The sequence below is a fragment of the Egretta garzetta genome, unplaced genomic scaffold, assembly GCF_000687185.1.
Source record: "Egretta garzetta isolate BGI_Z169 unplaced genomic scaffold, ASM68718v1 scaffold287, whole genome shotgun sequence".
Taxonomy (NCBI): Eukaryota; Metazoa; Chordata; class Aves; order Pelecaniformes; family Ardeidae; genus Egretta; species Egretta garzetta.
This window is the reverse complement of record NW_009260435.1, coordinates 9,063,648-9,078,424: the sequence shown is the minus strand read 5'-3', so window position 1 is coordinate 9,078,424 and position 14,777 is coordinate 9,063,648. Positions and strand designations below refer to the sequence as shown.

The 14,777-nt window shown below is 38.4% G+C and overlaps 1 protein-coding gene across 1 annotated transcript in view; it reads right to left on the bottom strand.

Annotated features, from left to right (window-relative positions):
- The window catches only part of PRTG (protogenin), an 86,769-nt gene that overhangs the window by 6,033 nt on the left and 65,959 nt on the right, over window positions 1–14,777 (bottom strand). Inside the window, exons 12-15 of the mRNA XM_009643847.2 lie at window positions 6,201–6,296; window positions 5,465–5,651; window positions 3,655–3,782; window positions 2,723–2,893 (exon numbers count right to left, since the gene is read on the bottom strand). Coding sequence (XP_009642142.2) covers window positions 2,723–2,893; window positions 3,655–3,782; window positions 5,465–5,651; window positions 6,201–6,296 — 582 coding nt within the window. The remainder of the gene's footprint in view (window positions 1–2,722; window positions 2,894–3,654; window positions 3,783–5,464; window positions 5,652–6,200; window positions 6,297–14,777) is intronic.

The window sequence follows — 14,777 nt, the reverse complement described above, 5'->3', positions numbered from 1 at the left end:
TCAGGACCAAATCTATCCCTTGTTCTCTTTCACATATTCCATTCACTTTCACAGACTTAAGTCTAAATTTTCAACCTTTCAAATCAGTTTCAGAAGTCAGAATGTATAGTATCATGGGAGCGTATAAAATATAAGGTTGTTTTGTTGACAGAGAAGATTATGCATTTGGCAAAAGGGAAGCTACTTCAAAAGCTGTTTCAGCTCTTCCATAAAAAACACCCATTAGCTGAAAGCATTTGAAGTAAAATGCAAGGTATCTGTAACCAAAGGAGCTGTAATATTTAGCACCAGCAAGGGCGAAAGGTCACGTTTCAATATTACAGGCTCTTTCCCACCAGCTCCTTTCAAATCAGCTGCATTGCTAAAGCAACGAAGCACTTTGTACTGATTTACTGCACACCAAGTGTGTAAAGGCTGTAACTTCTGATCCACTTGAAGAGAACTAGGGAAAAGGGGGAGGCGGCTGGAAGATAACTCACATCATGAATCAGCAACAAACTGCGGTTGTATTTTCTAATTATGCCATGCCTAACACAAACTCAGTCAAATTAGAGGGGTTTGTTTTTTAAGTCGGTGGATTGGTAGAAATTTTCATGCATAAACTAGGGCCCATGCTAGGACTTTTATAGGTAGTAGGGTTGGTTTGCGGGGTTTTGTTTTGGTTTGGTGGGGGTTTTAATTTTTTTATTGGAGGGGTGTCTTTGGAGGTATGGGAAAGGAATAGGGTTAAGAGTTCACAAATCTTCTGCAGAACAAGTTTAGTGTCAAGACAAAACAACGCTATTTATTGCATAGGGTTAGCTGATCTTATCAGAATAAATTCATTAAAAACACCGAGTCCTGCTTCTACCTCAAATTACCTATGAAACAACTGTCATGGGACTATCACAGTATTTGCCCATTTTTACCTCTACATACTAATTTTCTTTCACAGGCTTTTTCATCTGTACTTTAACTAAGAGCATTACCGTTTGTCCTAATGTGTCAAGACGCCCAAATTCCATGCCATGCCTCAAACCCTAATATATCTGTCAAAATACAAAATTAGTGACTCTAACATTGATGGACATAGTAATACACTGAGATTTATAGCTCTCCGTTTGCTCATCCCTCCAACACTGTCAGTATGGGAATACATGAAAATGTTTACTTTTACTGCCATCCCCTCATCCAAAATATCTATGGTAAAATACTATTGGAGCTGCTGTTCAGTTTCACAGCTATGGCTGAGCTGAAGTATATACCTGAAAGCAATTCAACCACTTTGCTGCATACAACAAATACAGTATATCATCACCAGAATGACAAGATTTATTCTTCAAACATAAGCCCTCTGTGAATTTAAATCTGCTGGGGTTTTTAGTGAATAAAAATTAGTATTAAATCGGTCCTTTAATACAATAACTTTACAACACTGTTTCAACAATTTAATATGAACAATTTAATATGAACAACTTCATATCACTGTTTCTTTGAACAATTTTAATAGTGAAAACCCTCTTAGAGTTAGATTTCATTGATATTTCAAGAGACTAGTTACTTTTCACAAATTTTGCTTAAGATTAATAGTCATTTTACTGTCACAGCCAACCATTCTATTTGAGGCCGGCCTGACAAATACCATTCTGCTCCAGCAAAGACAAAGCGGCACTGCCACCTTTCAAAATGGCTGTTGCTCCTTCATCCTCTCTTCAGTAGTACAGAGGACAACCACTGTCTTTGAACCAAAACAGTTCACTCTTGCTGATGGCGAAACATATTGTCCTCTGTGAGTGCACACTCATTAAGTTTTATGAATTTTCTCCACAGAAAATTTAAGGCCTCACTCTCTGCTGACATCTAAGCTTTCAGCCATGAAACAACACAGAACAACAAAATAGTAACTCTTCCTGGGCAGTCCTCTTAAATACGCTACTCAGGCACATGACTTTAACACTGAGCTTCCCTCTCTGGTTTAATACATGATTAGAACATTATCTATTCTGAACTGCCTCTGTCTATTTTGAATACCAACTGAACAGTAAATGCCTTTTTCTTTTTTTCTGGTTATAGTAAAAACCTGTTCTTGATGCAGCTCTTCAAATCGCAGTACTATTCTGGAAAGTACCTATAAAAATGTAGACTATATCTACATCTAATCACAAAGATGTGACTGCAGTTCATATCACTGTACCTGAGTTACTGTTAGATTAGCTAGCTGGGGCTCAGCAATAGAATAGAGCCAGCGAGTTAAATTGAATTTGCAGAGCAATTTACTGGGAGCAGGGGAAAGTTCATTAAGCAAACTGAGCTAACTGGATTGGCAGTGACTGAAAGAAACATAAAAACCCACATAGCCACATCTATAAATTTATTTCTGGAGAGCAAGACATCTCAGAGACTTCAGATTTGAAAGAGTGCATTTACAAAATGAAACCATCACAACCATGGTTACATTACTAAGATGGATGTAATTGGATTTATGAGACATTTTGGTTCACATGCACACAGTGAGCTCCAAAACAAGACAGACAGCCCATTTCCCCTCACTTTCTGACTATTAATTGGTTTTTAATATATTTTTAGCACACCCCGGGGAACAATTCTAAACTAATTATAACTTTCATGTGAACATTTGTATGAATTTCTTTCTTACTGTAGTCCAAGGGAGCTGAAAGTAACGAAGCATCTTATAAGTAGCATCATTGTTTGTCCAGCTCATAGGTTTATGATTTTAGCTTACCTTCTCTGTGCAACACTTGCCATTCCCCAGCAATCCAAGACTTCCTGGATGCATAGAGGATAGTATATCGTGTAACAACTGTTTCAGGACCATCAGGTGGCTTCCAGGAAACCAAAGCAGTATCATCCTCTATCAAAGTCACCTTCACTCCTACTGGAGGGCCAGATGGTGCTGTGAGAACAGTAACACAATGCTATTAGGCTAACCTAATTTACATGCAATTAAATTGCTCAGAAAAAACTGATGCACAGACCTAATGGCTACTGCTACATCCCAGATAAACAACATATAAGCAAACACATTCCACTCCTCAAGAGAAACTCTCCTGTTAACTCGGATCTGGTCAATAGCTTAGATTTTGTAAAAGTAAATTTCATATTTTTCCTACAACTCCAGAAGGAAACAGTTCCTGACAAAAACCCACACCATTACCCTGTGAACAGGTACATCCCAAACATCACAATGCTGAGAACATGAAACTGAACTTTTTGATTTTCACTGACCAAGCTGACAGAAAAGCAAACCAGCAGCTAGGGCAGTAGATGTGTAATAGTCTTAAAGTTTCTAAAAATTTTGTTTTTTAAAATATGTTTTCATAGTGCCTATGAATCAGCCATGTCTCTTCAGTACATATTTTAAATTTTTTTATTCAAGTTATTTCCATTCAGTGGTTGATAAAGGTGTAAGTATATCACATTTTATATACAAATCAATGCTGATTTTAGGTAGAGTTTGAAAATAAATTCCACAGTTCCAAAACAAGGATTTCCCTGACAGCATTTTTCAACCTCTCACCAAGAGCAGTATCTGTATCTCAGAAGAAAGTATTTCTCTCTCCTACAGACAGCTTAAAATTAATAAGCAATTTTTCAGGCCATTTGGTTTACAGAGCTTTCTTTGTAGAACCAGGTGGTCCTCTCCTAGTGCCTTACCTTCTGGAAGGGTGGTATGGTAGACTACTGGGCTCCAGGGACTGGAGAGTTGGTCCACATGCAGCCGAACTGCAAATTCATACATGGTTTTTGGCTCAAGACCTTGAACTAACATGTGAGTCTCTGACCTGTACAGACAAAGGAATAACATAAATTTAACAGCAGCAGTTGACTTGAAGATCCCAAGCTCAAATGGTTGCTCTTAGTCACTGTGACTAGATTTTGACTGTCAGTTCAAGTCCAGACATATGGTCCATCTGTGCTGTCTACCTGAAAATGTAATTGTACTAATGCTGGAGCTCTCCAGAAGATAATTAGATCTGCTGTCAGTTGACTTGAGCTCAAGTTTTTATAAAGGTTGTTTGGACAGTTGATGCACAAGCAAGTCCAAGAATATTATTGCCCAGATCACCAGTAGGTATCCCAAACTCAGCTCTTTACACATTTGTCCATAGGACACTATGCTTCAAGCTCGAGTAACACTTAAACTACAACTAGCACCAAGCTGAAAAGGCACCTGCTGTTGGCTCCATCAGCTAATCCTGGATCTGCTTCTCAGTTCACAGAACAGACATAGGCTATATGTGCAACCTCCCCTTCCTCTTGTGGCTTCTATCACCTCACGTTTAGGGGATCTCTGTAGAATATAAATGTTCCCTACTCATCTTGTAGTCATATATGGTAATTTATTAATTGTAAAATTGATTATATTAATAGCAATATTGCAGTTTACTATTTGATCACAAAGTCAATTGTAGACATTCTGCTTTATTTTGATTCTGGGGGCAGGGGGAGATCTTTCATATACACCAGTTAGTTCTGGGTGATAATACCCAACTAGAGATTAAATCTCAATTTAAAATGGTGTTACTCTACAGATACTGCTTTATTAAATCTCATTTAGTATTTTCATCTTCCACACTGCAAAGGCAGTCACCAATACTTGCAACAGTCTCATCCTATCACAAAAAGCAGCTATGCTCCATATTGCACACTAAGAATTTTACATGGTGATTATACTGTGTCTAATCATTAAGTCAGGAGTTATACAGCAGGGGATGTGCTCTTTGAAGAGAAAACCATCAGTATTAGGATAGAAACTATTTATTAAGACAGCATTTTTCTTATTTAGAAGGCTTGAGTAAACCCCAAGTATTGAGGGAGCTACAGACACATGGATTCCCTCAACAGCACTGTGACCCCCCAGCATAGGCAGTCACAATGCAGCAAAGTCTTCTGCTCCCACACCACCTGGGCAGAGCCCTGAACACCAAGCCTAGGCAGAATTTCTTCCCTGTTCTGCCATTCTGTAGCTCATTCATTGCTTCTCTGAAAAGCAAGCTGTAGTTCCTACTCAGCTTTCTCCTGGCAGGAACGTGGCATTCCCACAATAACATTCTCAACCCCTCAAGAGTCAAAAATTCTTGTTTCCAGTCTTAAAATCAGACACTGGACTAAGTGCCATCTTTGCCCAGACAAGCTACCTACAAAACAGTTATTCTCTTTTGTTTGGTTGGAGAAGAGCTTAAAATTAAGTTCAACTTAGACAGCTAAAAAGTCATTAAAAATTCAAGAGCTCATCCAGGGATCCAACACAAGAATCACAGGTAGAGAATTAAGCTGTTCTACGAACAAATCTTAAATAACCCAAGAAACAGAACTAGTCACCACTGGGCAAAACACACAGTCCTCTAAGGGAGATAAAAATTGTTATGGTAAAAGGCAATTAAGAGAGGGCAGGAAGAATATAAACTAAGTGGGAAGGATCCGGAAATGGGAAACCAAGACTCAGTAGTAGCACTGCACTTACGTTTGAAGGTAGAGAACCAGAGAAGCATTCTGAAGCCCCACTGGGTTGCAGCGGATTGTGTAGTTAATGACTTGTGCAGATGTAAAGGCAGGCTTTCCCCAGTGAAGGTAGATAGAAGATGAAGTATTAGCTTTAGCATAGAGGTGGTGAGGAGGTGGTGGTGGTGGCACCATACGATCACGAACAGCTGTTTAGAAAAAAAAAAGGAGCATAAGTTATTTAATGAACTGTATACAGATACGGGTAAGATTAAGAGACAGGCCTGAGCTCACAGGTTTACACTCAACTCTGCCTCTACCCAGCACTACCTGGTATTCAGACCCAGGAATCTGGTTCAAGCTATTAAAGATCCCTCCTAACCCAATACACGTCACATATTACTTCTGTAGTCCCACTTGTTCAGCAAAAACAAAGTCAAAACTATAAACAGAGATAAGGGAGAGAGAGAAATCTCTCATAAAATACATGATACATCACTGGTTAGATGATGCAGACAATCCCATAGTGGAGGAAAATGTGCTTGGTAGCTATCTTGTTTCCTCAGCTACAGTTCATGAACACAGGAGACTGTCTCAGTTGCAGGATGACTAGGATAGTATTTGTCACAGATACGATCTTTCTCGTTCTCTGTTTTACACTGAATTAATTGATTATTTATAGGTTAAAAACACAGAGCTGCTGGGACCTTGAAACAGCTCAGCTCTTAATAAATTCTTCATGCACCTACACCACTTACACACACATCCTGGAGTGCTGACTGTTTGGTCGGCCTGATAACCTTCTTCCATACTGTTATATGCCAGCAGCCTTACATGATACTTTCTTCTAGGATCTGCACAAAGAGAAAAGGAAATTTTCAGTCTTCTACAGGTAGTGAGATAACTTCATTCTCCTCCAAGTTTGGTTCAAAACTTGTCAGGCTGGACGCCTGGATGTCTTTTCTCCAGCTCTGTAAATTTCCCTGAATCTTTGCTCAGACTGCACTAGAATCAGTCACATATCTCCCAGTCTTGCTCCCAATAGCCTGAAACCAAAGCTTGAAGGGTCTCCCCATTTCCACTTCTCTGGCCATGTCTTTGGATACCCATATTGCAGTTTTCTGCTTCTCTCAGTTCTGTTAGAGATACACTGGCCTGGATTCAAGTGAAAAATTATTACAGAAAAATGAGTTAGGAAGGGGCCTTGGAGCTTTCTGTAAGCGGAGATGGCACAGGGTACCCACAGGTGGTTAGGAGTGCCAACCACCAGGATGGCTGCACTGCTTCTCTGCCACGTACTCCCTTGCGATGGTACTTGCAACAAATCCTTTCCATACAATGATGATTCACAAGGTGGTAGTGCTTCCTACTAGTACATATGAGCTCTTCTGGGTTCAGCTAAACTTCACCCCAGTACCGATGTAGATATTTGAACATTTCTCTCTTCTGTTGTCATGAACCTATTTCTTTCTATTACGATTTCCAGAAGGTCTAGACAGATGTTATATAATTGTGCTGATCTTGTTTATTTCTTTTTTCCTTGCCCTAAAACACTGTAATATTATCCCTCCTCAAAATAAGCTCTCCTCTTTCTCCTTTTACCTGAGATTTGACATGGCCTCTCTCATTAAATAAACACGAACACAGATCCCTGACTTTTCTTCACCACAAATAGGACTTTTGTTTACATCAGATCATCAGCTCCCTCTGCAGTCTCTGCACCAGCAATACAATCTTAACAACTCGATTTGTTGTTTCCATACAGACAGCACAGTAATTTCATACCAATGCATTTTGTAAAATCTTTTCATGTTTATCTTGAAATAGACAACCTTTTTGAGCTGTAGTTACCCACCTCAGCTTTAGATGAGATTATCACTAGGTAGAGTTTACATTTCTATGTATGTTTATTTTTTAAAGACTATTTTACCAAAATCTAAATATAGGTATAAAGGAAAAGGGGCTCTTAAACTTGGATTAAAGTATTTCTTTGATGTGTTTAACTCTAATGGTAGAATAGGCAAGAGGAGCCCACTCCCATTTTTCAAACAGACTTTCACATCACAAATAGACAATAACAAAATGCCAAAAAATTAGGGTGGTTTTTTTTTTTAAATCAGAGTAAAATTCTCATTTGCTTTGAAGGTTTTTTCAGTTTACAATATGACTCTAACAACAGACAATGTCAGTTGTTCCTGGCCAACAAATCACAGTCAGAGAAAAGTGGGAAATAGACACAAATACCCAGGTTAACCTTAGGCATGTGATAAAAGAAAATACGGAATTTTAATATTAAAAATTCAGAAAGATAGTAAGATATTATATATAAATCATTGCAATCTCTTAAAAATTTGTAAAAAACAGAAGACATGAGGGGAAGGTGCATTTAAAAACACTGAGCCCAACCAAAAAGATAACTGCACTTCAAAAGTACCAAGTGATTTGAATACACTAAAATCAAGTTGTGGTGACTTATTTAGGCTAACTGCAGCATGCTTCTCAGAAAAGGAGAAATATATACCTTCCCAGGCTTCTTAACCTGTGGTAGGAATACATATATTTAGTGCATAACTGAAATACTCAAAAACTAAGCCAAAAATTAAAAAAAAGAGGCCATCAAGACCTCTTTAAGATCTCATTAGGGTTTTGTTTTGGAGGTTGTTATAATAATCGATTCTCCCATCCATTCTTAGAATAAACTTAAATTCGGGTACTATTTAGCAGACCCTTGAACAGATTCCACATAAAAAGGCGGCATCCAACCAGCCAAGTGTCACAGTCTATCTTTTTCTTTACAAATTCCTGCAGAAGAGACCCCTGCTGCATTTCCGCAAGACACAGGATGACAGACACGACAATTTATCATCCTGCTGAGCACCTTCAAAAACTGTGTGCCCTTTGAAAGTGGTCACCCAGAACTGATCATCTTCACTGTGAAATGAAGAATAGCTAAGGTCTAGTGCCCTGCTGAGCTGAATGAGGAGCCTGTGAGGTCTGTTTATCCTCATAGCTGTTTGGGTTTTTGTGGATTTTTTTGGTTGTTGGTTTTTTTTAAACCTGAATTCCTCATTAACACTTGATTGGGGAGGAGAGGAAGAAACATGGGATGTGGAAGAAAGGCAAAAATGTAACTCCCACAAAAAAATTCAAATGTCTTTGAGAAAAACACATTTTTTTAATCTTATTTTTAAGTGTCTTTAATGGTCTACATTTAGAAAAAGCAAAATGTGAAATACCATTCATCTTACTCTTGTGTAATGCAAGAAGTTGCAAAAAGAATTATCTTTATATAGAAGAATCTGTTTAGAAGTGAAGTCTCTCAATTAGTCTCTACCACCTAAAAAACAAGGTTATTTCCACTTCAGGAGATTGTGGTTCAATACATAACTGATAGCCAAAGACCTGCCTCCAGTTCTAACAGATACTTGCATGCTGTTTGTTTTATGAAGTGGTAGAAAATATTTTTTTTGTCTGAAGTAGCCTCTGTTTAGAATATTTTTAACAATTGTTAGTTTCATGTACAGGCTTATGATATGATTTACTCCTCAATGGCAATTCCAGTACAGACTTGGCATAAACACTTTCATCTGTTCATCAGCTGGATCAAACATTCAAAGCCAGACATATCTTTAGAGAGAAAACAAACTTCAGGAGCTTTCTTATCTTTAACCAGCATAGGTATCCTGAATAGTTTACACATAAATCATTGATAAAAGATTGGGAATAGCATAGCCACCTGGGGGGCCGACAGTCTCAAATTTAGCTTATGCACATTATACAGCAACAGGAGGTTTGAGAGGCTCAGAAAACAGGGAAGCGAGTACTGAGGCCATCAGTCATGCTCATAACAGACCCAGGAGTAACACATCTTTCCACAGAAGATCACTGCTATTCAGAAACAAATTAGGTGCAGTGATTTACTCAACCCATTCAACACATAAATTCAGTTTAAGTAAAAAAAAAAAAACAAAAAACAAAAAAAACCAAAAACCCACCACCAAAACCCAAACCTTACATCAAGATTTCACCTCTGCATTTTCAAAATTTCTCTGAACAGCTATTAACACTGAGTCATTTCAATTAATCCTCTTGCAATTGCCAGCATTTGTGCAGTGGTTGAAGGCTTGTTCCCAGACCTAAGGTGAACAGGAACAATTTTGTAGCCTATTTAATAACTGGCTGAATTTTTTAAGTTAATTTGTTTCTATTGAATGTGGTTTGTTTTGGGTTGGGTTTTTTACTGCTGCTGGCATTAGGCTGTTGTAAAATTAAGTGTCACAGCACCTAAAGCTTTTTAATAGGCATTTTTATTGTTATTACTTAAATCAGCTGGTAGAAAGGATGCAAAAACTACACTGTACAAATCAAGAGGCCAGCACTGATGTTGATATAAACATGCTAGAACTAATTCATACATTTTATTACAAGAGTGCCTCTGGAGTACACAGAGACTGTCTTAAAACACAACATAGGCTGGCTGTGAGGAGCTGGCATAGCTTCACACAGTACAATGGATCTGCCTCACACATCCTTCTTATATAACCAAAACCTGTCAGTATTAAAACCACATGAATAAGAGCTCAAGCAGAGGCACAAATTTTGCCTCTGGTAATAATACCCCAATAAATAAATAAAAGTAGGTAAAAGCTAAATATGCCTTACTGTTGGTTAATTTCAAATTATCAAAAATCACTGTTACACAATTTATGTAGGATCAGCCTCATTTTCGTATAGCAGTTTTTGTAGGTGTGTCAGTGCTCCCTGGTGATACACCTCTGGAATCCCATATCCTGTCATTCACTCCCCCATAAAATTCTACAGCGAGCCCTGCAGATCCAACCCTGATAGGTCTTTCAGCAGCAAGGCACAGGGTAGCCTTCTCTTTGTTTTGCGAGTCTAAGAACAGGTTCTACACCTTATAGTAAAACTATGGCAAAGCTAAATACTGCAAGTATGAACAAAAAAATTAAGTTGAACTATCATTTAAAACATGGAATGTAACTTGGAAAAAAACATTAAACATTACAGTAGCTGAAGCTTGGTAAGAGTTCAGATGACAATGATTTACTTGTGTATTTTACTGTCTTACTACATCCCTGAGATATAATCTTAGAGATTATGTTCAGCTTCTCAGAAAAGAGATAGGAAGCTCATGGCAGTTACTGGTATTAATGCTGTAAAAACGCATTCTTCAAGAAAAATATTACAGTGCACTCAGATATTCCAACCCTGGTTTTGTGGCATGTCATTTCATTTCCCAGCATGGAGAGACAACCACAGCTGCTTATCTGTGTGGACACAAGAAACTGAGAGAAACTGCAAAAATATGAAGAACGGAGACTTGATTTATTAGCATTTCTATTGCTCTGCAGTTCATTGGAACATCCACATTTTATTGCAGCAGCTCACAGTTATTCAGTATTCTTTACTAAGCCTTGCTTCTACGTAAAACCTCCATTTCTCTTTCAGTAAGGGGAGAAGTTGCTGCTACAAGGCAGCTGTCAGTCAGAAATATTCAGATTTTCCCATTTTCTTTTCAAAACTTAAGATTTTAACATGTTCAAATTATATCTATTTGTTAGTTAAACATGGCTTAAACACAGAGCCCAGTTTTCAAAGCTTAGGAAAATATAATCGAGTCAAGTAAGTACAAACACAATGGGATGCAAAAGCAACTACAGAGTTGGTATCTTCTCATGCCAGAACTATATATGTTGGTGCATTCCATGGAATTCCACTGAGTTACTGTCTCAAACTTAGCTCTTCAATTCTTCTAAAACATTGAGACAAATACACAAAAACATATAAAACAATCTGGCATTGTTTCACAATAGAATAAATAGTGCTTCTGTTGACCCTTACTAGCCTCTGAAATATATCCACCAAAACCCCAGGTTCTGCTGGGATTACTGCTGTAGCAGCTACCAATTTTGGGGGCAGGGGGGGAAGTCCTCTGTTCTGAAGACATTTCCCTAGTGATAAAGGTGACATGGGGAGAGAAAGGAACATCTCTCCAACCAACGTGGGTTAGTTCCATCTGGTAGAGTTATACCTCATCACTGCCAGACGGTGTCCTCATGCACTTCCAATGAACACAGCTGGAAAAACTAAAGGCATCAAAGATTAAATGCCTGTATTAGCAGTTAAACAACTAAACCTTAAAATGTGCTTCTAATCACTTTGCAGCTAGTGAAGTACTTTTTAATGCAACTACCTCATTCTCAAGTGACCAAGACTGCACAGACTGAACTTTTAGAAGTTACTAAGAACAATAAAGTCACTTCCATATTCACAATGAAACAAAAATGCCATTCTCAATACATTCTATTACACAATTAAAGCCCTCTAAGCTTAAAGCAGCACGACACTAACAACACAGCCAATGAAAAATCCTAATCCATATATAATTCCACCCTCCCTTCTCAAAAGAATACACAGAAATGCAAATGTCCTGATTACATTTTAACACTACCTTCAAATCGGTTTTCTGCAAAAGACAGAACTACATTTACCCCATTTGGATTTTGATAATTTGTCTTCATACAATTCTTCTTTTCCAGGTGAATTTATAGCACTAAAGATAAATATGAAACCTGTAACAGCAGCTTCCACAACCACATAGTACACACAAGACACTCTGGGTAACTGTTCATTCAGCTGAAGCTTATACTGAATACAAAATGAAGAGTCCTAAATAAAGAGTGTTAAAGAGCAGTGTTTGCCGATATCAACACAGCCAAACTTCTGGCTTTCTGGCAAATGCTTCATAGAAAGCATCTGTTTACAGGCTACTTAGCCCAGGTTACAAGAGAGTGTAATATTGCAACGCCTAAAAGCCCTGTCATTGTTTCCTTCAGCTGCTGCATGTTTGTGAAGCATCGAAGGCCTTGAAAGGAGCCAGAGCAGAGCCAACAGGTCAGGGCTAGATAAAATTAAGAAAGAATCCGAGGTCAGACCATGAAAGAACTTTTTTTTTCCCCCACCCCTCCAGAACAGTGAGTCCACCTCCAGCAGCCTTTCATTCAGTCCTGATAAGAAGAGACAGCACTCTACAATCTGGATTTCAGACTTTTTAAGTCCTCTTTGGGTAGAGGAAAAGATAAGGAAGCCCAGAGAAAAAGGGCGTTTTACTATCATTTACTGTTGACTCTAAGTCTGGATACTGAACATACTTTCATACCCGTTTTGAACATCCCCATTCTCAGCACTTTAGAGGGAAAACATTTATAGAAATAAGAGTTCTGGGGGCTTTGTTCTTGTTTCTAAAAGAATTAGGATTGCACAGAATTTCTAGAGAAAAAACAAAAAAAGTTCAGTGGCTTGATGTTCTGAGTTGAGCTCAGTGACTAGAAACTTAGAAATAACTTCTCAAGCTACATCCAATATGGTGACTCTAACAGTTGAGGAAGGGGATAAGAAAAATTTTTTTTTTATTCTAGCTTACATACAAAATTCTAAATAATACTTTTTTCCTTTCACTTAAAGGTATCAAAACCACACTACACTCAGGAGGCTGAAAAAACAGTTGTTCTAAGGACAAAACTTCTGTGGCCAAATGTCCATTTTTAATTTAATCTTTTGTGCTGCTGGATTTTTTGTGTAACCTACAGGTCCATTGTTGGGTAGTGGTCTGGCTGGATAGCTCATCGGTCTGGTTTGCCAGGGTGACTGCGCTGCCCCCAAGCCTGTCCCTTCAACACAATAAACTCCAGATAATTATTCAAAGAAGAGGCCAGCAGCATGGGCTGCTCTGACATCAGGTCATGGCCTTTGACATCGAATCTGGGGCTAGCCAAAGTCTGCTCCGAGCAACAGAGGTCCAGGGGAATTATTAAGGGGGAAGGGTGGGAAAGGAAGAGCACTGAGAAATACTATCCTTAAAAATGTACTTTTGAAGCAAAGTAATGTAAATACAGCAGAAACTTATTAGGAAAATAAGCAAATACATTTCAAATACACCAGACGAAAGGGACAGAGAGAAGCGCATCAAGCCAAACAGTAACATACAGCCGGGAAGTAGAAGGATGATACAGATTCAGGTCTGTTCCTCTCAAAAGCAGGTATTCCCTCTCAGATTTTCAGTACTGAATTTTATTTATCTTTTCTAAAAAAAATGCCCTTTTACCTCGCTTGAGGACATATGATTAAGCAAATAAACAGTTTAGCAATCCTATTCTATTATGGGGTTTAAAATCTTGCTGAGGCTCTGGGTATGTACTTTCTCAGCATTATTACTAGCTTCAGATAATATTTAATTACTTCTCTTTTTAAAGGAGCTGGAATTTTAATTGATCACACATTTTAAATAACAACTTTTTAATATCAGATTAAAATGGTTTGAGAGGTTACAAATCACCAACTTTTTACATCTCATGGTTTCTTTTTCAATTTAAAGGTAACTTTAAACAGTTAGGTGGAACAAAGACTGTCTGTGATACTCATGTTTTCCTTTGCAAACCAAATAACTGAAGTAGAAACTAAGCAATTTGTTCTTTGTACAACATTGTAAAAGTTTATTTTGGTAGAAACTAGAACACATGACATCTGTGAATTGATCCAGCTAAACGGTCTGGCTTTCCACGGCTTTGGATGGCTCTCGCTTATTTGTCTAAACCTGAAAAGGGTCTGTATCCCTTTTGTAGCTTTGCGCTATCCCCTTAGAGGGCCCCAGGACAAACAACACCTCACACCCCCTTGCAGTAAAAACATCACCTCTCCTACTGCCCACCATCAGCAATAGCAGCTTTATACAAAAAAAGTGTGGGGGGAGGGCTAGTGGGGCAGGATGAATTCCCAGCATACAGCATTTTGGCCTTTTGGAGACTATGGAAACGAGACCTATCTAAAGGTCTCTAACCTTTCTAGAAGTGAAACAAATCTCAAGGATTTTAAGTTTGCTCGATTTCGTTATGGACACAGAACATTACCACCATGCCTGCAACATTTTCCATCAGTCCCTATGTTTCTCTTGCGCTTTAGAGAACTGTTAAATTGCACAAGCAAAAAGCTCTCTTCCAATATTATTCTAACAACACACTCTAAAACTAGCAGACACTCTTATGTTAACTAGCTTGGCTCACCGTTTTCAAAGTGAGCTCTCAAAAGCTAACTTGAAAGCAATACCAGAGGCCTGGACAAACACCTAATTTTCATCTTTTGTGCTCGTCTTTTCTTCTGAGAGACCTTTTCTTTTGTTGCTGCCCAGTGGAAAGCACATAGCTCATTGGTCCTGCTTTGAAAGATGAGAGCACTGCCCCTCAGTCCACCCCTCAGAGCACAATCACTTTAATGGAATTATGTAGAGAGGCCATCTCTGCAAGAAGAAAGGGAGGGGG